Raw genomic sequence first — 23,993 nt, 5'->3', positions numbered from 1 at the left:
GTGATTCAACTTTTTGTTTTAAAATGAAATTTACACATGATTAAAAACTTTTACTACAGCCTCACCACCAATTATTAGTATATTATATTATCCAATTTGAGTCTGTGAAAAAATATTTTGAAGGAAAACATATGTATAAGGGGCGAAAGAAAAACAAAGCCAAAGCGAGCATTTGTGTCCTGTGATCTGCCTGCAAACAGTGCGGACCAAGCCATTTTCTTTTGCCAACACACAATTTACATTAGGACAATGAATGATTCAGGGTGATTTTACCGGGAACAACAATTATTTCCTTCAGAAATAATAAAAATAATAGCAATAACAATGAACAATGTGTATCTATAGTTACTGCTTATGCTGCTCTTTAATATTCAAGTCCAGGCAGCTTCTCACCATAGTGCACAAAAGAATATCATTTGCATTTTTAACTCACAGACAACATTCAGGAACACCAGGTGGGCTTATTTGTTTCTCACTGCAGGAGAAAAAGGTGTAGAGGGAAAACCATAGAGACCCTTCATCTTGATCTAAGAGGAAATTAATGTGTCTTGTACCTTGACCGTAAGGGTGAGTGCCAAACAGCACGAAAGGACTGAAGTTCTACAGATAGAAGCTACAGTTTAAAGTTAATTTTTTCTTCGGGAAGGTCAACATGATAGCGCACGTACAAAAGATGACCCTGCCCTCCACAGTTTTATGTTAGAGGCAGGAAAGAAGAAAAAAAAATACAGATGATATCTGAGGAATCTTGCGAGTTTGCGCTCCATTTGTTTGAAGAGAAGTGGAACAACCCCACAGAGCGTTTTATCTCATATCACATTATGCCTGTAGGAATAGAGCATAAAGTTGGTAATGGACCAGTCTGGCATGTCATTTTTAAGCCAAACTTTCCTGCACACTTAAGTTTAATGTCAATTGTTAAATATAACCGTGATCAACATTTGCACTGGTTCTCAAGCGTCATCCAGTCGAGCTATAGACGAGTTGCAAGGACAAATGCGCTTTGATAAATTAAAGCTCTTTGGCGAATTTAGGGCGGCCAGCAAGCGTCTTTCACAACGCCTTACACACAGTTTCATGCCGGCACATTTTGTGGTGAGTGAGCCCATAGCTAAGAGGCTCACACTTCAATCACACGGGTATGGCCTGCGAACTAAGTAAAACATGTCAAATGGCCCTGGATCCGAACAGATCCCCACCCCTGATGTGGGAGGAGAGACTTGGAGGAGCACACAGGTGGAGGAACAAATGAGTGAATGCTGCAGACTGTTATGTTTCACATATTTGCCCCTGAATGTCGTCCCCCCTCAAATCAAAAAGGGAACTTTGATGAAAGATACTGTAGCTGCCAAGCACATTTAAATGCAGTTCCAATTTCTATAAAAGAATGGAAGTAATATAATGTCAAGTGGTTCTTTTAAAGCCCGGTTACAAAATGGCTTTCTTTCATACTATTCACTGCAGTGGGTGGAAGGTTGTATGGGTCAGACAGTGACAAAAGAGAGGGGGAAAAAAAGTTTCTGCAGATCTCCAGCTCTCTTATTATAATTGATTTCTTTACAATGTTGTCCTGCATGTATGATGTCATCAAAACAAAGACAAGGTTAAAGTATTTTTTATATTTTAATCAGAGACGGGTGAAAAACATGAGCTCTAATTAATACGGAAAGTATTCAGTTCTTCACAGGACAACCGAGCTGAAAGAATGCTTCCCTGCTTTTGTTCTGCTATCGCCCACTGTCATTTTTTTGAAAAATATTTCATCAGTATTTTTTTTTGTTAGAGATCATTGCTGTCATCTGCTCAAAAGTGGAGAAACTTTATTGTCACAACACTTTCTCTTTTTTGGGGGGGGCTGTGAAGGCTGAAAGCTCCGAATGATCCCGCACCCTTGTTCGCTTGGGGGGGCTCACTTTGTTTTTGGATGACAGATTTCCTCTCTAGCAGGCTCACTGAAGGGAAGACATGAAGGGAGTGAGACAAGGGAAAAAAGACAAAGTGATCTGAGGAAGAATATGAGCTTTTTTGCGATGCTTCTTTCTGCACAGGCTCCCTCGAGTTACACTATAAAACCCACCGACATGATATCAATACGCACATTGAGGTGCTAAATTTGGAGGGTGGCAGCCTGGGTGTGAAATGTTTCATCCAGCAACAGGTTAATCTCTGTTTCACATGACAAGGGTGTCACAAGGATTAATTCAAATCATTTTTCAGCTGCGTAATAAGCATTCACTAATTAAACATAATGATTAGATCTGAAAATACCTTAATGAATGAGGGCACTGTGCCTCATATCGCTGCGGTTAGTCTCGCATTGCTTTTCCCCATGCTATCTTTGCACTGTGTGTGTTGACAGAGCAAGGGGACAACCGGCTGAACACACAACTCAAACATATCGACACAACCCAAATCAAGTGAGCTGCGAGTCTTGAAGGGATAGTTCAGTGATTTTGAAGTGGGGTTATATGAGTTACTTATGCATAGTCCATATGTCACCTTGTGGAGATCGTGCAGGATGTCATTTTACGGAGTTTGGGGGAGAAGTGGAAGTTGCGAAAGTCTGAGTCCCACTGTTGCAGAGGGGACCACCAGAAAAACGTCTTTTTCGCCACATTTTTAAAAGGTACCTAAAAAAAAAAAATTGCCGCCAGGTAGCCGTATAATTATGCAATTATTTTTTTTGTAGCACGCTCCGACCATGTATTACTGCGCCAATATCGCGACGGTCCACAGAATAAGCTGTTTTCGACTCAATGGTACCGCGGCAAGTTGGCGCAGTAATACATGGCACAACTTAAACGGCTGTCTGGCAGCAAACTAAAGTAGTGAAAAAGATATACATATTTTTTCAGGTAACGTTTAAAAATGTGCAAAAAAAAGGCCTTTTTCGGTGGTCCCTTCTGCAACATTGGGGCTCATACAACCCCACTTCAAAATCAGTGAACTATCCCTTTTAAGACGTCAACTTGAACATCACCTCTATCGTTTTGGTTCGTGTGTGGGTAGGTGTGTTTTCGGTCCTTAACTTTTATACAACTTTAGTCAGACATGTCGCCATTGTCGCACACGTGGTGCCTTGCGGTGGCTCTGAACAGACGCCCCGGTCTCTGAAATGGTGCTGTTCTGTTGTCAGAAACATAACCATTATAACAGAGGCAGTGCATTTTGCGCCACCACTGTTTGGTAAATATTGTGCTGACGAGAACATGAATGCAAAGCAAAAGAGCTTTTTCTGGTGTAATGTGAATGGGCCGTCAGTCCGGCTGATTTTTCAGACGCGGGCCGTGGCAGCAGTTGAATATATTTCTGACATGGGGCCATTTGAGGACGTGCTTAACAGTTCAATCCAGGACCACCAGGAACAATTTTGGATTGATGATGAAAGATTTGTATCATCTTTGCCAAATGGCTTTAATTAAGACTTCATTTCACAAAAAGAAAAATGCGTCACGGGTCATCAAGCAAGAAGCGGCATTGACCAATTATATGCACGCAAGCTTGTGATCGTCGCGATGATCTCGCTGATAACTCTAAAACAACGCGTCCCTGCCAAATTGGTTCTTGTGTTTGAAATACACGGGCTGGGGGGGTCGGGTAGTTCGTAGAGCACCTCCTCTTTCTTCACAGTCATCACCTTGATAGAGTAACACAGCTCACTGTTTTAAATGTGTATGCCTACTCAGGGAGAAAAAATAAGTCTTGTAAATGATGTGAAAGGTTCACAGAGGCAGCACATGCAGCTGTGAATTAAAGTAAGTAAATCTCATTGTGGCTACAACCACTGAGCCACTGCTATCATTAGGCACAACACCATAAAGCGTGTTGGGGCTTCTCCAAGTATCGAGTGAGATGCAAGCTGAGATAATTGTTGCCTTCGGTGATTACCGGAGAATTACACTTCACACAGTATCAATCAAACGGAACACTTTCATGATGGCGGTGTCATATTTATGTGTTTTAAATGTTAGGTGAAAGTGCCTCACATTCTCTCATGATCACGCTGGACTCATTAAACATTCAAAGGCATCTGTACACATACTGGACACACTAATCACCCCATAGATGGGAAGCAGATCACGGGAAGTTAATTACCGTGAATTTACATAATGACAGTATCACAAAAACTTCCCTCTAGAAAAAAACCCAGACCCCATTCTTCTAAATCTCAGGGACAAATTGACACCGGAGGGGGCATAAAAAAACTTTAGTGCCTCAGTAATTCCAGCGAAACTGAAGACCATCGAGGCGCAGGTGTTTGCCATCATATCCTCACTGGAAAATTAAAGTGGTTTTGATTTAAAATTGTCCTACACTCGATGACATCCGAGCCATGGGGGAGGGGGGGACTCTGCTGGTCCCAAAGTACTCAGCACATCAAGGCATCTTCGGGGAGTCTCTCTGCGACAATCTGGTGAGTGTTGATGCCATCTACTTATCAACACAACAGATGGAACAGCTCTCTGAGGACTATAGGAAAACATGTCCCCCCCCACACACTTCTCACTTTTCAGCCTGTACATTTTGGACTTGGCTCTGTCTGCGTGATCCCTTATAATCTAAAATAACAATGTATACAGTATCAAAATGGCAACAGACGTCCCGTTGTCATTGCAGGATTCAGAAACAGAACCATGATATGATGCTGTTTAACCCGATCTGTTTAGTTTGTTTCTTATATCTGGTCTTGTTTGTTTTCATATATTGGCACCGGCATCACAGGGGTTGTGAAGCAGCTCGCGGAGATGATTCCTCTGGTTTGACCAGGGGATAGAATCTGACACACTCAACGACCCACGACCCGCTCATCTTTTAAAACAATGCACATTTGACGTGAGAAATTCATAAAACAGGAAGCCAGAAAAAGACAAACACAGGAGTGTAAATGTAATGTAACGATTTCCGTCCCCAAAAAACGCACAGTGTGACCTCCACACCGTTTGTGTCGGATGTCACCCTAGTCAGCCGGACAAATGGTTAGCTTCACAAAAGCCATGAGTCACAGTTCCAGCTTCCAGCAGTGAAAGGAGGCAGTTGAACCTTCACTCGACATGACTGCACCACGGGTGATTGACAGACAAATAGATTTCCTCAGCAGACAGGAGGTTCCACACTTGTCAATCACCTGACTGAAACCATATGAAAATCAGCCTCTCTGCGGAAGCACTTCTCTCCTTCAGCCTCCATCAGCTGCTCGCGCCAATTAAAAGTTGAATGTGTGGTGCACGTCGAAAAACAGCAAGTACTGTAGTTTTGCAAGTGGGGAACATGTATTAGGTGCTACAGGAGCAGGTGCGATAAGGCATTAATGGTATAAAGTTGAAGTATTCAAAGTGATTCTTCTCTCATAATCAATACTTTGAATATTCATGTTAGTTATAATAGTTTCCAATCATTAGAATTTGATATAATTGTCTGAGGAAGTGTCTCGACCCACTCTTGCAACACAGTCTACTTGGCTGCTGCCCATCTATGAGTCACACTTTTCATTACACAAACATGCAGCTTTAATATATCAACCCTTGTTGAAGCCCTAATAGGACGGGTCTGCATATTTCCAAGCTTAAAGATTTTAGCTGAAGTATCATTTTTAAGTGTTTATATGCCCCTTTATACAGTATTTTTAAACTAAACGCACACTTTTTGGGAGAAACCAATATCCATAAAAAGGAATTTTGAAAAAACATTGTAGTGACTAAACTGCCAATAAGGCTGTTTTCTTGTTGGGCATTGGGGGATTATTTGATCTTTAAAGAGATCAGAACCGACAATTAATTTATCCCATCAAGTGCTATTGGATAGTCAAAGCCTCATATAATCCACGTCTTGAGGCAGTGGACCTCATCTAAAAACATTTAAAAATACATTGCCGAGGTGTTCCTTTGTTAGATCCGTACAGGCTTGCTTATTCTGAAACATCATATTGACTGCATTATAAATGAAGGAAGATGTGACAGAATGCAATTGCATTTATGTTTCAATGCAAGGGCTCAATTGTGGCCCTAATATTTTCAAAAATCAATGCCCCCTGCTTTAACTTTGCCCTTGCCAGCTTTATTAAGGTCCCCTTTATTAATGCTGCTTGCAGTCTTAATCATTCATTTTCCTTTTTGTTTTTCTATATTTATTCATCTATTTTATAGTTGAGCCTTTGGATTTTATGCGGTGAAAGTAATTTGTTGCAGAGTTGCCACGTATATTTCATTCAGGGAATTCATAAGATTTATTCCAACTGTCATTTCACCAAAACAGTATCTCAACTAGCAAGCAGCCCAACAAACCCTGCAGCCTTGTAATTCAAAACACTGGTCACATAGGGACATTTTTCAAGATAAATATCACTGTCACCACTGTTTATGGATTTCATTAAATATCACCCTGGACTGTAGTTTTATGAGTTGGCTATTTTCAACAATGTTTTTTGTGTTTTGCTCCATCATTGTCTGGTCTCTGTCCTCTGCCATATCAATAGTGTGTCCATATTCCCCAAGTTTGCGGTCATCCAATGGCGAACGGCCGATCAGAGATTTCTCGGTGGTCATGTTGGCCTGAGCCAGAATCAACTTGACCAGCTAAGCTGATGGACCTCCTGCATCAAGTGCAACTTTTGCCTCACATGGACATGATGGCTGCCTCGCTGAACTGCTGCAGTTCGTAGACATGTGCGTGTGTGTGTCTCCACACCGATTATCCTATATTGAGTCTGCCTTGGATTATGTCTATCAATAATATGAATCAAAATCATCCATTGTGATGAATGGTCCTAAGAGCTGAAGAGTTGTAACCAGAGAGCAGTCATGGGACTTATGTTTAACCGCGGTCAGAGAGCGAGGAGAGAGATCGAGCGAGGATACCAGAAAAGACTGCATTTCACCTTATTTTGAATTAACCTGTTTACATAATATAAGTATAATCTACACAGGGCTTCTGTTATGACTATACAGCACACTCCTGTAATAACATGGAACTGCAAAAATTGTTGAAAGAGTATGACTCATCATTGAACAGAATTTTTTCATCGTCAGTCCCAAATATATTTTATTATGTAATGTTCCTCTCAGAAGAATGTACAGGCCATATTTCTAAGTCTGCTGCCTATAACACCGACAAATAGGTTTAGTCCACAAAATTAGCGGCCTGATGGATGGCGAGACGGTGGCCTGGGGTAGAGTCAGATTCCTGGCCTTATGTGTCAGTCCGCCCCTGGTCTCATCCATCATCAAGTGCCGGTGTGACCACCTACAAAATAGCTCCCAGGTGCAGAGGCCTTTTAACGGAGCTCATCCAGGTTTTTCTTTTTTTGTCTCATCGCACGACTGTTAGGCTACACTTGACTTGGAGGAAAAAAAAGAAAAAAGGTGGAAAAAGGGTAATAATGATGTGACTGCTGCTATAGGGGTATATGAAGATATGAATATTGTTTCTTCCTTGTGTGTCTCTGTCTTGGTTCAGCTCCTTTTTGTTATCGCTTGTCTTTGCTGAATCTTGGGTTTGTTGTTTCCCGTTTTATTTTGACATTCATGTCCTTTCCCCTGTCTCTTGTTTTCTGTCAAGTCTGTAAATAGTCCTCTCCACCTTGTGTATATAGGGTGAGGTCGAAAGTTTCCTAAATCTTGACGTGAGCGGGAAGTTTTTACATCAGCAGCCATGATAAGAGCTGTTGGGATTCTCTAAATGTTTAGGAAAGGTGCTCCAATGCTTCCTTTCCTATCTCCTTTAGCACAGGGTACACTGGAGCTTCCTAAGCGAAAGGAAAGTAGAAATAGACTCCCCACAATCCACTGAGGCAGCGATATTTAATGTGAAGTGACATGCACGAATGTAAAACAATTTAATCCAAATAGATAGAAGTAGAAGAAGTAGAAGAGTATGAATATGACCCAGAAGTTGCAATTAACATCTAAAATATAAACCCTGTCTGTTACTGTATGCAGGTCTAACTTGAGTGATGAAGGTATACAATGAGAATAGTAATATGAAGGAAGAATAGGGATTAATCACATTTGCATTGATTTTAATCATACATGTATTCAGAGGTGGCAGCTCTAATACCAAGAAGAGATGTTGTCCATGTCAAATGCTATAAATTAACTTCCTGCACTTAACACATGTTCAAGATATTTGAAAGCAGTCGTTGCAACATTGTGTAGATGCTTACAAGCAAACCACACAACATTTCTTAACATTCTAATATATCAACTATTCCAGCACTGCTTTGTTGTACTGGAAAAACTTTACTTCCTTGTATTTTATACATTCCAAATACAACCAGCTCAGTAGAAGTTATACATTTATCTTAATGTTTGTATGTTTCTGCACTGAAACACCCCCCCCCAAAATAAACATAAACCCTTCGTTAACACAAGCTGGCTTCCACTTTTGCAGCGGCTGAGTCAAATTCATCCAAAACAGGCTTTCACCCGAACCCCAACCATTTTCCAATCTTTGCTGGAGCAGTTGGAAACGACTGGAAGTAAATTGCACTTTCCAGCGTCCAGATTTTAATCTAACCTATTTCACTCTTGCCTGTAATCATTTTAGTGACAAAGCAGCCAAACACCTCGACGCCTCCACTACGTCTGCCAAACTGTGTTAGAGGAGAAAAAATTGAACTGGTTTTGCTCTTCAAAGGAGCGAACTGAGAGACAGTGGAGGAATTAAAACTGATGCCACATTGGCCATTTGTCCCTCAGATGTTTCCTCCTGGAAAATTGCTCAAACGAAAAACTTATGAGGACTGAGTACCTTAACTTGACACAGTACACCTCAGTGTGAAGCTTCTCGGGACAAAGCTTGATAAAAGCTGAATAAAACCAATCGTAATGCATAGTATCCATAATGCATGAAATACATCAGAAAACACCGTGTACAGAACAGTAAACTAGTGTCTGCAAAGCAAAGATACAGTGGAGGAAATGAGTTGCCACCGCAGAGTGTACAGGCTTCATAGTGTGGAACACCCACACAGCATATCTTCAAATATAAACTGTGTAAATCCACGTCGGCTTCACGTAAACATTAATTTATCAACAGTTAGTCAAATGATTCGCTGAAAACTTTGGAATTGACACTTGGCATCTGCAAGTTATGACCCTGGCCCATATGGCATTGTTTGCATCAGTGTGCCATCAGTATCTTTATTCATTATCATTACTGAGTGCGTCATTAATATTTTTGCTGACATTATTGCCCTTTACGGCCAAACTCATGTGTTTGTTGGTGAACAAATACAGTCATAATTACGCCCCGAGTTATTTCGTATTGAACAAGGACATTTCAATAGGCCACTTTAGAACAAACAACAAAGGGGCACACATCGGATTGGATTTTGTGATTACAGCTGTAATCACCCTTCACGGTGAGAACAAGGACCCTCGCAGAACACGGGACACGGTTGACCTTCTCACTCTGTACTGCAAAAATGTTGTCCCGATCGGGAATCCAGTATCAGGTGTCACGACGCAAATGCGGCGAACATGTAGCAAATCAGCAGGCTGCCAGCTCAGTCAAATTATGGATATTCAACAGGTAACAGAAATCAATGGAACACTACGGCAAACGATGGCAACGTAGACAGTCTCGGCATAGAAGACAAAGAAAATGCATTTTGTGAAAGCGTGAAAGCAGGAGCTGTGCCGGCAGGGGGCTGATGACAAGAGCATCCATGAGCCGGTGAGGATGGCTCACAGTGGTGAGGCTACATCAGGACCATTTGCAATACACTCAAACGTAAAGAAGACAAGAGTCTGGGTCTGATAAGAGGGGCTGGACAGAAACCACATCACATCAAGGAAGTTTGGTAAAAAAAAAAGGGTTTCGAAGATGCAAGGGAGAGAAGAATAACAGAAAGAATATATCATAGTTTCCTCTAATTATTAATGCCGGGCTTATAATGAAGCTTGGTAGGGCACGTAGGTGCGTCGACCAGAGAAATAGGAATGTAAAATTTCATTAAAGATGCCGCTGCCCAAACACACTTTCCTCCAGGTGTCGGGTTTACCACTCGTAGCAGGTCCATGCTGCAGCTTAATGAGGTGGATTGCATCTCAGTCACAAAACAACCCCTGCGACCCCAAATGAGGAGAGGACGTATTCGGACTGACCTCTGACAGGTCGAACACGCTGTCACACTGGACGAGATGTTCATGGCACAGAACTGCTGCCAAAGCCACAGTACTATCGCTATTACACTGCCGGTGCTTGTCTCGGAGAAGAACCCGTTGTCTTTTTGCACTTTAGAGGTATAATAATAGCTGTTATTAAAAGAATTGAAAAAAAAAAGAAAAAAGGATTGAAATGATTAATTGATCACATCAGTGAATTGGAAGCTGCATACAGGTTACTTCCATTGAATGACTGTATTTTAACTAAATATTATTCATCAAGTTTTAGAAAACCTGACATTATTGAATCATTGCTTGTATAAAAAATGGTGGGATTTGCTGGTGGTGTCCAAACACTGTAACAGACCATTGATTTGTTTACAGCGATTTTCTATCGTGGCATGACTAATGTAGTACAATACTGGCAGTGTGTTAAGATCTCTCTCTAGTTACTTGTAGTTAAAACACAGATGGTCATATCTTCCCAGGTTCAGTTAGATTCAGTAAAAACACATACTATGAGGTATGAGATCTTCAGGCTTTTCAGAAGATTTCAGGATTTGAAAAGAAATAACTTAAACACGACTGCGAACACGCTGTACTGCAGCTTTGCCCTTTGAATCATCACATCAAATACAAAAGTTGCTGTTTTTCACTTTCACAGAGCCACTTAATCTTTGTGTTTTCATCCAACTTTAAAAATGTCACTGTTTGCATGGTGAAATGACTCGAGAGAAACCGTGGGCACTCGTTTATCCACCCACAAGATCGAAGCGCCGCGGGGGTCATCCCTCATGTGAATGTCCTGCTCATCCCTCTCTCAGTCACTCAGCAGTGATGGGGCTTTGTTTGTCTCAACAGGCCATAAATCATCTGCTGCGCAGAGGAAAATAAATGGCAAAAATGATCGGTCTGCCCTCAGCGATTACCACAGACGTGCACCTGAACAAGGCACTGGATGAAAAGCTGTAGTGGTGGTGTTAGGATAGGGGACAGGGTGGCACTGCAGTGGAGCCACCAGATCCGTGTGTGTGTGTGTGTGTGTGTGTGTGTGTGTGTGTGTGTGTGTGTGTGTGTGTGTGTGTGATAAGATAAGATATACCTTTATCCGACCCACAATGGGGAAATTTGGTCGTTACGGCAGCAGAAATAAAAGAATATAGAAAGAAAAAAAAAAAAGCAATAGGTATGTACAAAATATAACAAAAAAATTTAAAAATATAAATACTATATACAGAGCAGTAGCAATAGTTGCAAGTGGAGAATAAATATAAATATTGCACAGTTGGTTATTGCACTTTTTGACCAGTGAATTTTTTTTTACAGTGGCTGAGTCCTCTGTGTGTGTGTGTGTGTGTGTGTGTGTGTGTGTGTGTGTGTGTGTGTGTGTGTGTGTGTGTGTGTGTGTGTGTGTGTGTGTGTGTGTGTGTGCGTGTGTGCGTTTCACCTTTCTATGGCTTCCTTTTTCTCGATTTAGGAAATTTATATCTTGGCTAAGGAAGATTAAATGTATATCCCAAAGTTAATCTCTGCGCAATCACGGCCTATTTTTCTGTTTTCTCAAATGTTTTCCTACTCAGATCTCTTCTCACCCTGATACATCGAAAACTCCCTGGAGAGATTGTTATTCACAAGGAAATATATATGGACAAACCATGCAATGACTGCTGTTCTTCTGCAGGTTTTGAAAGTGAGGACTCACATGATTATTCAACAACTGCATTACTGAACTAGATCCGCAAGATTATTAGAAGTATTTCCTAAGTCACTTTAATGCGCAGTTTCATGTGGAGTGGAGCACTGATTTAGGATCGTCGAAGAAATTTTAGTTTTTTTTAAATTAAGGAAACATTTAAAAAGAGAAAGAAAGAAAGAAAGAAAGTAATAAGGACAAAATCGAAGCTAGTAATAAAGGTCAGCAGCTTACCTGGACCAGAGCAAAAGGATGCAATAACAGCCAGTATACACATGTAACTGAGGTAGGGCATCCATGACACGCTGTTCTGAGAGAAGAGAGGGACAGAGAGAGAGAGAAATAATGATAATGATATCACACTACACCCTACTTTTCTTGGTTGTTTCTTTTTTTCAAACAGCCTAAATCCCAAAACAGGAAAGTGTGAACTATAATACGAGACATTTCCTTTATTAAATTGTTCTATTGCACACTTGTTGTCTGAAGTATTGATAACATTTGATGTGAGCACACACTAAATATTGTTTTCATGCTGCGGAGGTGTAGCTATTGATTTGTTCACACTATAACTGGGTCGCAGCGCAGTAAGGGCACCGCGACACCCCTTCACTCCCAGTGTGTCCAGATTGAGGTCAGTGCAGAACAGCGAGGGCGGCTCACCTGTAAATTAAGGAACACCGTGAGGAGGCTGAAGAAGAAGGCCATGGCGGAGAACCCGAATATGAGGAGGGGCTTCCTTCCGATTCGTTCGATCACCAAGCCCTGGGAAAGGGGACAAAAAAGCAATATCATAGGCGTTCCCGGGGGGGTTCAGTGACACTGTCGCGTGATTACAGAACAGTGTTATTGCTCATGGCATTGCACCGAGTCTGTGAGTCAGTCAGTCAGTCCACCACTGTGGTCCAGACGGAAATATCTCAACAACTCTGTCATGAATTATAATGACATTTACCCAAATACGGGTCTACAAAGTGCATCAGTGTCAGCTTTGGCAAAATGCCTAGTATCTGCAACCACTTAATAAGATATCCACCAATCCAGCAAGGCCTGTTAACAGTCCGTTAATGTTTTATGTTCATGAGGAGTCCTTGTTTGTTATCTTTGCGGTCCGATCTGTTTGCACTGTTGTTTGATTCACGGGATGTGGTTTGTGGAAATTAATGTACAGTGTTGTGAAAGTGAATTCTCCCCCTCCCGGGACATACAGACCCACAACCAACCAACCAAACAAAAACTTACTTACCAACCTAATTCATACAGACATTCACGGTCCACAGAGGACAAAGATCACTGACTTCGTGAACAAGTGACTTTACCTCTTAAATGTCACTATATTGTTGACTTGTGTGTGAAATACATGAATCATGACAACTATTACAAGGGTTGACATGAATTTGGTGCCAACATCCACGATGCGGGTGGTGCATTTGGTGGCTTTAGTGATCAGCTAAGCTTTTCATTTAGCACCATCAGGTCAAAGTTTCAATAAGCCCAGGTTTATGGCCAAATACCTGCAAAAGTATAAAGAGGTCAATATGTAATGGTAGCATGCTAATGTGTCTTATTAAAACATTTCAAATTGTATTTGCAAAGCAGTTGATCTATTTGCGATGATGTGCATGTGTACATAAATCACACTGTGTATGCAATATAATGACGTAGCTTTATGGGACTTCACTGCGACCACGTATTAGGGCCATCGGAGGAAAAAATTAATTAACGGAGCCTGGGGAGGGGGGTAATATTCAGGAGGAAAAAAACACTGAATTTCTAACATTAAAGTCCCATTTTTTTCCCGTAAATTGTCCCTAATACGCCGTCGTATGTCACAGTACAGTAAAAATGCCAAAATTTGCTGAAGGCAGAAGACCATGCAGTTACTTTCTTGATCCCTAAAGCCACCGGGAAATTATACTGGAACACAGTGGCGAAATACACCCAATATATAATGCACCATATGGTACACACAGTGACTTACACATACATAATAATACAGTTCGGTTCATCAATAATTCCACAGTCACTTCTCGCTCTAGTCGGCACCGCGTCGGGCTTAAAATGGAGATCTGACTCATTCACAGCCACAGTCAAAACACAAGCGAAGCTACGCCCTCCACTGCAGGCCTTCTTCCACAGTGGCCGGGGGGGTATTAAAGTATTCATGCCATCAGCTCGCCAGAACAGTGGGATTTCATGGGGTTGCGGAAAAGGTCACTGTTGTTTTTACAGTATATGTCCCTGTACAGCTGGGCTGAGCCAGGGTGGGAAATGTAACACAAGGTCATTTGTGTGTGTGTGTGTGTGTGTGTGTGTGTGTGTGTGTGTGTGTGTGTGTGTGTGTGTGTGTGTGTGTGTGTATGTGTGTGCGCTTGTCCCTATAGGCGCTGGACACTTCTCTTCCAGCCAAAATCCGCACTGCAGCTGCACAAACTCATGCCAGCTCATTAAGGTCTGTGAAGGCCTAAGAGACTGAATATTTATGAGTCTCAGTGTGTGTGAGTGTGAGTGTGAGTGTGTGTGTGTGTGTGTGTGTGTGTGTGTGTGTGTGTGTGTTTTTCTATTGACTGTATGAATGTGTATGTTACGATCAGTCACAGGTCAAACCTGGGAGACAGAAAAGAATGTGTGCATTGTGTGTGTCCTTGATTTAGTCATTCTGGTGTTCACTCCTGTGTGTGTGTACAGTACACAAAGCAAGAATCATACATTCAACCCTCTGGCCTGAAAGTGTCTTTGAAACACACACACGACAGTGTGTTCAGTCCGCAGATCTTCAATCAAATGTGCAAGTGTCAATAACACGACCAGTAAATAAGTGATACCACTTTCTGACTGAAGAGATCATTTTAATGACTTGTATAATGCAATAATGTGTTTCTAGGTTGTGTGTATTTTGTGCTCACAATGTAAACTCACACAGTAAACTACAGATGAAACATGATTAAAGGACCACTATCTCTCAGTGTGAGAACACACAAAGCAAGTATCACACTTAAGGAGGTCAGACTGGCGACTTCAGCCCCCTCGGGGGTTGGCATGACTGAAGTGTCTGGTCATTATTCATCGCATCAAGAAGAAGACGAGCAATTAAAGACGACTGGTCCCAGCTCAAGGCACCACTGACCCTTCACCATCCCTGGTTAAACCCTTGGGGGAGGCTTTGAATATGGATTGACACACACTGACAATAGTGCTGGGTTGTTGTTTTTTTCACACTCATGACAATCAGCGCACAAATTTCTTTGTAGGATAAAGACATGTTCAGAATCCAATTCAAAATCCCTGCGATCATTTATAGAGCCCAATGCGGTCAGGTTCTTGCCTGCATTGAAGTTTAAAACTATTGAGGGACTTCCCTACATGGCTCTTGAAACTCTCTCCCATGGGATTAAAGATCTGTGGACACTTGCCTTTGTGTTTATCTTTAAATAAGGTGCAAGTATGTACCGAAGGAAAACCACATGCTCTGCAATCAGTAAGCATAATGTCAGAGATTGACTTTCTGACTCCAGAGGTCACCATGGTCATCATTTGCACATCATATTCGTATTCGGCAGCATGGAAAGGCAACGTCAACGGGCTTGAAATTTTCTCAAAGCAAGAAAAGATCATCACGCTCTTCACAAAGCGTTCATTTAGTTCTGTCGGGCGAACACAAATTTAAGGAAGCAAGCAAATGTTAATTTGTTATCTAAATAAAAGCAGCGAATTTTAATAATTCCGTACATTATTTGTAATTTGAAACGCGTCTTCTCCACCATAAGGTCAGATTTGTTTGTGTTTAGACTTTTTGCCAAAAGGCTCCAGGGTTTGACGACATACGATATGATTTAATGAGCTGTGGCAAACACTCCATGGTTCTAGTACGTTGGCCAGGCGTGTAGTGTCGTGTGACGCAGTGAAAAGGCAATGGCGCAGTGGGACGCAAGAAAAAAGGGGGCATGAGGTCATTGCATAGCAATCTGCATTGAAAATGCATATCTTATGCCTGATCTCTATTTCTTTTTTTTTTCCCCATGATGCGTTTCACAAAGGACTAATACTAGATGTTAGAAACAGAATGTTATAAATAAATATAGTGTAACGACGCATTCAGATTTAATGAGATGAAAAATTCAACAGCAGCACGAATGCACACAAAGCCAATGGAGAGAGATATGAACAGATGCAAACAGACATGAACAAACAAGTCACTCCAGGCGGCGCAATCTTTTTTGGCCGAAGAAGCTTGTCAGCGTTGCAACACTGCGCAGCGTGCCACGTCATTCCATTCATCTACAGGGGGAACGCAAAAGGTGAGGGGGCCTCGCTGACAAATATGAGAAACAGCTGGAGTTGTTGACAGTTTGTCTAAACTGTCGCACACATGGACACGGACGGACAGACGGACGGACAGACGGACGCACGCACGCGCACGCACACACGCGCACACACACACACACACACACACACACACACACACACACACTGCATGTAAGCAAATGTCAGCAAGCTAAACTGGGTTACATGATACACGCCTGTTTACCACGGGGCTATCATCAGTGCAACATTTTCCTTGTAAGATCTGTGGCCATCCTCCAGTCACAGGAGGCTGGAAAAAAAGACAAAAAAAACAGCAATACACTGAAAATGCTGCACTGACTCATATTCCACATATTTTCTACACCCACTTCTTTTGTGCAAGGTCGCCAGGGCTTATCCCAACACGCATTGTCGGCGCGATAGGAAAAGGTTGCCAGTGCATGACACACATTAGACACATAGTTTGCCTGTTTTCCGGACCTACACGTGTTCAGGTTATCTGGATAAACTCCTTGTGAACACACACAGGGAGGACAAAAACTCTACACACGAGGACCCATTAACTGGGTCAGGTTTGAACCCAGGTGGCAGCGACATTTACCACCTAATTTTATTTGTCGTTTTCACACTGCTATAACTGCAGTGGACATGAGACAGGAAGTACGGTCACCCTCGACTTTCTCTTTCGAGCGTTATACGTACAAATCTGTCAAAAAACGCTGCTGACTGACAGCTGATTTTATTTTGTTAACAGTAAGCATTGCTTTTCCTTAAAACATATACCACTCTATAAACAAGAGGATACTGTCAGGAGGTACACACCCCAAAAATCCAAACTCAAAAGAGTTAGGATTCTATATTTCTGTGACATCTGGTCCCCTGATACAAGTGAACATCCTTGAATCCACAGACTGTGGTGACCAATTGCTCGTGAAACACAGTTGGTGGGTGGAATCTGAAGGGAATACATGATCAGTAAAAAATCCAATATTTAACCCTATTTAAATTACATCGCTCTTTTGTACCGAAATTTGCTCGTCTCTCCTTTAAAGCAGCAAAGTGATCAATTACCCTCTCGTTCAAATCACCATGTTCCCGACTAGTTCCCTCCCCTCGCTGTGTCATGTGTAATCCGAGAAATTAGTTTCCGACCGTCAAGTAATACATAAGTGGATAAATATTTATTGACATTTTTTTAATCCATATTACTACTTAAAAGCCCATAACACACACCACAGTGGGAAGAGGGATTGCTCAATTCAGAAAATGAAACCATCCGAGGAGCCCCTTAATGCCACTACCAGGTTATGTATGACAAAAAACGCGTTGGGGTGAGCCCCACCTGGAAGCCATAGAGACTGTATTGCAAAAAAAAAGAGCTTTAAGATGAGAGTCTATGAGAGAGATCTCAAAGGGGCGGTACTCCATGGAACACGACTTGACACTGAAAGGCCGAAGCAGGAAACCATCTCAAGTGAAAATGATGAAAATAATGTCATACATTGAACGTATTTAAAAAAATTTAAAAAAACTGATGTTGATAAGCATGAATTTATTGTTATCTTAATCCTTCTCTTGAGGGTCAAGGAGGGGCGGAGCCCTATCGCCCTCCATAGGCGAGCCGCCTCTTCATCGACCAATCTTCATGCAGCAGTTTTCACTCCCTTAAAAATCTGTGCACTCCACAGACCTTAGAGTCCTGGTAAAGAAGAGACGCACGGTTTTGTCATACAAATGTGCTTGCAACACCAAACTGATGTCCTTGTAGCAGTGGTGCAGAAAACCGCCGCAAGCAACGACGGCATCCCATTAATAAGCTGCTGAAAACAGACGCTGTTAAATTAGCTTGGGACAAGATGACACATTCGGTTGTTCGGGTCCAAGGACAACGTTCGTCTCTGTGCACAGGTCAATGTCACATTTTTGAATATAAAAGTTTAACTAATCAGAAATAGCTCTTTGGCACATTTGTTTGCATCCTTCTGATGTCCTGTGTGTGAGGTTTTCTGTGACAATGCTGCACAGTGACAGGCCTGGATTGTGTCATTGACGCAGTCATGATGAGTTATACGTTCACCTCCGCCGCTGAATGCCACCTACCAATTTAAATATCATGTGTCGCATAACTTTCTCACTTTCACACAACAGTCCATCATTGATAGCCTTCTTCCTCGTCTTGTCTGCAATCGTAGAGCAAATATTAACTTCCCTACAGTGCAATATTTGGTAAAGGTGTCTTACGGGTGCACCAGAAACTCATTAACACCAAATTGCACAAATTGCACAAAAAAGTGCACAAAAAAACGACTAATCTTCTGTCAGATAATTTACTGTGTTTACAGGAATGGGCAGATTTGACTTTATCAGCACATACCGGGCTTTCCATGATGCCATGTCTCCCCCTTCTTCGTCTGGAATATGTAAAATGTCTGAATATCATGTCAGAATGTATTCCATGCTTGTTGGCAGCTCTCTAGGGCATTGTTAATGTAATAAGAGTAACAGCCAAATGCACCCTGCGGCGCTCTCCGTGTCATATTAAGAGGCACATATGACAGGATTTAGGGATTAAACCTCACCAATGAGCTGCTTGCCACTTAAAACCAGAAAAGAAAAAAAAGGCCCTTTAAAGCCGCACGTAGACTTTGATTTGAATATCATAAATATTCCAAGCTCCCGAAACCACAAATCAAATTATTCGTTCTCATCGGATGTCAAAGTGTCCCCAATTGTGAACATGAGGCTCATACAAATGGCAACTGCTCCGTGGCGATAATAATAATAATAATAATAATAATAATAATATTAATAATAATAATAAATTACATTTATAGAGCACTTTTCATTGCTAAAAGCAATCTCAAAGTGCAAGCGATGAAATATCAACACTGGTCTGAGGAAAAAGAGCAAACAAAGAAACTTGAGTTCACTCTCGAAACGCAAGATGTCAAATGTTCGGCTTTTTCACCCAACAAAATTCTCTCTTGCGAGTGTTTGCTTTACCCTGAGAGTGGCAGGGATACCACAGCAAAGTACACCTCGGGCAGATTATGGTGGCAGCACCTTGCTTAATAACAAAATGGAGCTTCATTAAAAATAAAAGGCAAATAAAGGTGGTTCTGCAGTATACTTTGAGCCATCGTTGTATTGTAGTCACATATTCCTCAAGAAATTAGTCTACGCCACGTCTGATTCACAGTTTATAGGAAGTAATTTGTCAGATTGATTAACACATTCAGTATAACAACCCGAGTTTCATTCTGATCACTTTTGTCTGTGTTGTGAATGCCAGTCAAAGAGGTGGCACAGCCAGTGGCATGGTGTTATCAGTAATGCAGGAAGGATGGTGAATTGACTGTGGCTTATGGGGAGATGCTGTTGTGCCGGAGGGAAAATTCTTATCTGAAGGATACATGTTGGTGTTTGAAGCTCAGTCAATCAGTAGCCTCCTTTTATGGCTGCAAATCAAAGTCCCAATATCAATCTGTACGTCGGCAATGCAATGATTTGGATTTGATCTTCTCGCCACCCTTTTCCCCTGGACTACTTTGTGTTCTACTCACACCATTTGGACAGTGTCTTGACGGTAGCAACATTTCACCTGTGGTGAGAGGCATCAGGGATAAACTGCCTAAATCCAGTGACCAAAAATGCATTTAGAAGAACAGATATATTTTTTAACATTGCTGTGATAATAGCAACAATCATAATTATTCAATTTAATGAAATATGGACTATAATCATACAGTCCGAATGATACGCTCTTAATATGGTGCCAAAATAATTGCACCTTGCAAGAAAGCAGCATTGAGGACTGACATTCTTATTAGACAATGGTGCAGAACAAATATAGGAGAAATATCCAAACGCTGCCAGGAAACGTAAAACTAGCTCTACACATCTTACAATCATCATACTCAGTTTAAACAGCTTCACTCTAAACTCTAATGAAACTTCTGTGACATGTCAGAGCTCTGTCAGTGTGACACACCGTGTTTTTACTATCCGCGTTGTCTGAGCCTGTAATCTGTATCGGAAGCACCGGATCGCGCTCGGTGCGACAGTATTCCTACAGCACCAGCCAAAAGGATTTAAATTGAACACAGCAAACTTATTTTTCCCTGAAATAACTTCAAAAAAAGCAATTACCCATAGTCTCACACCACTCTACCTCTCAGGAACGCAAGTGATTTGTAGCTGTTTGCTGCTTGAATGGAGGCCGTGATGGAAATCACAATTAAAAACGATGCGTCCCCGGGCACCCACGGAACTTGAAAGAGCAAAACATTTGGTTCTGTCACAAGTCTTAATATTTCCATCAGTGATTAAAAAAAACAGCAGAATATCCTGTAGTAAAAAGAAATGTAATATGATGATATATATATATATATATATATATATATATATATATATATATATATATATATATATATATATATATATATATGATTAATATGAGTGACATATATTTATAATAAAGTGTTATTCAGTGCAATTGACAACAAGGTCCAGCCCTGGTCTTCATATCCATATCCTGTCGACAGAACAAAGTGTGTGGTGTCTTTCTGTTGCCTATTGGTGAAAAGTTTGAGAGGGTTGAGAGTCGACTCTCCAACTCGTTGACAAGGAAAAGAGGACTATAGCATTTTAATAAACACCAAACTATCAACTTCCTTAACTGATTAACATCATCGTGAAGTTTCATGACCAAATTCCAAAATTTGTTTTGGGTGCTGTCCCAGAAACAAAAATGATTACTGACGGAAAGAGGGACTATTTCAGCCCGCGTTGCATACTGTGGGGATAAAGAACACCTCAACATCACATCCCATGCAAACTCACTGATTTGGTTTTTCGGTGCAATCTCTGATTTTCTGGCTGACTGACAAGTCACAAGAGGAATAAGGTGGAAGGTGAGATGCCTGCGTTGCTGCAACAGGACTAAGCTCGTTGGTACATGGTGTTGGTCGGGATGTTTTCATTGTGTTTTGTGCACAGTGATCAGTGCGTGCCAATCATCACATAAGGCTCAGGTGAGAAATGCAACAACATCTGTCTAACAGGCTGCCAACAGGGACACTCCCACTAAATATTGACTCCACTGAGCTGCTTAATGCAAAGTGCTCCCTGCTCGGTCATCGAGTGACAGATCAGCTGCCAGAGCAGGAAGGAACTCCTGCCTTTTCACGTCAACTCGTCAGCTGTTTGCGACGCTTTCATTTGGGACCTTCCTCCACACCAACCAACTGTGGTCAAGTGCATTAGCGTGATGGCTGAGCAACAGAAACTTCTGTTTCTGGGCGGGTCAGATGTTTGTTTTTACCATCTGGCCCACTTGTGAATATGTATTTCAAGAGCAGTCTGTTGTCCAGAACCAGACATGTTTGGTTGATTTAAATACTTGCAAAACAGCAATACAGTGCATGAAATACCCAGTGTCAATTGACTACATCCTTACTGAAACTAAATCATTTTAAATGATGTTTTAAAGCTAAAATGATCTCCGTCCATACAATCATTTTAGATCTGTATGATTATTAATCCCCCGTCCATTCTTACACACCTGACAACACACTTATCACTTGACTCTTCGGATACACTGAGCATGTGTACTTTGCATGCTGGGTTACAGAAAATACTATGAACGGGGTACAGCAATGACCGTATTTACAACGCTTTGCCTTCACCGCTGGTAGAGACTGATAAGAACCAATCACGAAGCAAATGCCGGTGGCTGTGTAATTGTTTCCAAACGTCTCAGTTTTAGCCCGTCTATACTACAGTACAGCCCCGGAGTTTGCCATCTAAAATGGGGCAAGCTGCATTTCTAAACTTCTTCGATGTAGGGCGCTTGTGGACAGCAGGCGTAAACGTAGCAGCAGTGGTGAATTTTTAAACAAAAACGTAATAATGTGGATGTAGCCATAGTGCCGCAATCTTACAAAGTCTCAATATGCAATATACAATACAAGATCTCAGGCCTGTAAGCTAAGGCGAGCAGCTACACACACATTTCACACGCATCATCGAGGCCGATATAATTAAACATACACAACCACACAACATCTATCCCCATGCAACAGAATCCACACAGCACACTCGCCTCCAACCCAACACACACACGCTAGTGTGTTGATGTATAACTTTTCATCTTATGCACAGTCGAGGTAACATAATTCAGTTACAGCAAACTTTGAAAAACTACTTTGGCTCACTTTAAAAAAAACAATGCAGAAAAATAATCCACTGCCTTTCAGGCCATACTGTGGGCACATCTGGTTTTTCCCAAATTCATAATTAAGCTTTTAATATATCTTTTAAAGATCTGTCCAGAAACACCTGAACATGTAGCTCTCAATGCGTTCAGGGGGGTCGCATATGTGTCAATCAACCTGTACTTCACAACCAACTTACTGACATAATGGCCGCCAATGTCTCTATAGCCCCGGTGCTCAGTGTGATGTAGGGGAGGATGTTCTCGGCAAAGCCGGCTTCCCGAAGGATCCCGTTGGTGTAGTACCAGATCTGTGAGGAAAAATACATCAAAGTTCACTGTTGTGAACAAAAAATCTGAGTGAGCAACACATCATTTTCTATAGATTTATACATTTTGCTTCAATAGCTGGACAGTTGATTCTTTTTACTACAAATCCTCGCAGCCATTCATCGCCCTTTGTTGAGAATCTCAAGTTAAGTGACATGCCATGACAAACTGTATGGAGGCAATGCATGCTGAGAGTATGGAAGTGCCTGGCTCGCTGTTCTCTGCACACTCTCCTTTTACCTTTGGCCTGCACTATTCTCTCCACAGGTCCTTTTCATAGGGTTAAAAATATATATAAATATATATATATAATATTACTGTCAGAAAAGGTAAGTTATGACAACCTGAAGCAGTGAGCTATGACACGGGTTGCAGGGGTATTTCTCAGCTGTCAGGTGAACATCAGCACTCCGATTCAGTGCGGCACAATATGCTGCTGAATCTTCACCATTTCACTCTCAGACTGTAATATTTACTAGAATAATATGACTGCTCTGATGGTGATGGGGCGGGAGTGACTAGTATACGACAGTCAAAACAAAGACCTCCACAGAGATTTAAATTACATCCCTGTCTTCTTGGAATGAAAACAACTGTGCATCAAGCCTTATTCATATCTGAGATACTTCAAATGAGCTTTGTAATTTGTGGGCCTCATGTATGTCACTGAAAAGACCACCAACCTGTCAAATCTGAAAATCCAATCACGAAAGGTTAAATGCAGTTTTTTTTTTATCATTTATAACACAGTGAATATGAATTTGGAGACAATCCATTTGCATACCCCGCATGCGGCCTGTTAAAGTATGTTGGTCAAATAACTAGTGTTTTTTTGTCTCTTTAATTCACTTTAGTTTCAAAAAGACCAGTTTTCATTGCATCCCTGTTGCCAGGACTTTCTTGATAGACTCAGATTTAAATGCACAGGAGTGTCTGACTTTAACAGTAAAACTGAAATAACTTTTTCAATTTTAAGTTTGCGCTAGTTGCCAGCAGTTAATCATCCAAGGTCAGTTTTTTTATTTTTCAATGTGGTCATTCTCTTTCATTTAGGTGGTGGATGGCAGCAATATACAGCTGCTCATTTCCTCTTGGAGGCGTACTCCTGGCACCCATAGGCCCAGGGTAGAGAGGACAGGCCCTCTAATTGGAAAACCATCATTACCAACAACCGCGTGTGCTCTAACTCAGCAGGTGGAGGACAGTTAGAAGTCTGTTTCTGTTAGCACGGTGACGCACTGCGACATCTCCCGGTTCTCATACGCTGTACTGTGGAGCAAAAGACACATTTGTAATTGGGGCAGGAAACTGGCTGCAATAGCTCTTATTCTTAAATGGATATTTGTTT

At 41.5% G+C, this 23,993-nt stretch overlaps 1 protein-coding gene across 13 annotated transcripts in view; it reads right to left on the bottom strand.

Annotated features, from left to right (window-relative positions):
- slc2a9l2 (solute carrier family 2 member 9, like 2) overlaps nt 1-23,993 on the bottom strand; it is a 105,096-nt gene that overhangs the window by 44,690 nt on the left and 36,413 nt on the right. For 10 of the 13 annotated variants that reach the window (XR_004793375.2, XR_004793374.2, XM_035630513.2 and 7 more), the window contains exons 9-11: nt 22,516-22,626; nt 12,460-12,561; nt 12,031-12,106 (exon numbers count right to left, since the gene is read on the bottom strand). Coding sequence is in view for 11 of the 13 variants with exons in the window: in XM_035630513.2 (XP_035486406.2) it covers nt 12,031-12,106; nt 12,460-12,561; nt 22,516-22,626 (289 nt within the window). In the remaining 2 variants the exon portion in view is untranslated. The remainder of the gene's footprint in view (nt 1-12,030; nt 12,107-12,459; nt 12,562-22,515; nt 22,627-23,993) is intronic. The other 3 variants (XM_035630517.2, XM_035630516.2, XM_035630518.2) reach the window with 1 other exon arrangement.

The sequence above is a fragment of the Scophthalmus maximus genome, chromosome 6 (assembly GCF_022379125.1).
Source record: "Scophthalmus maximus strain ysfricsl-2021 chromosome 6, ASM2237912v1, whole genome shotgun sequence".
In the NCBI taxonomy this organism is placed as follows: domain Eukaryota; kingdom Metazoa; phylum Chordata; class Actinopteri; order Pleuronectiformes; family Scophthalmidae; genus Scophthalmus; species Scophthalmus maximus.
The sequence above is the reverse complement of the archived record's forward strand: the minus strand, read 5'-3'. Positions and strand labels throughout refer to the sequence as shown.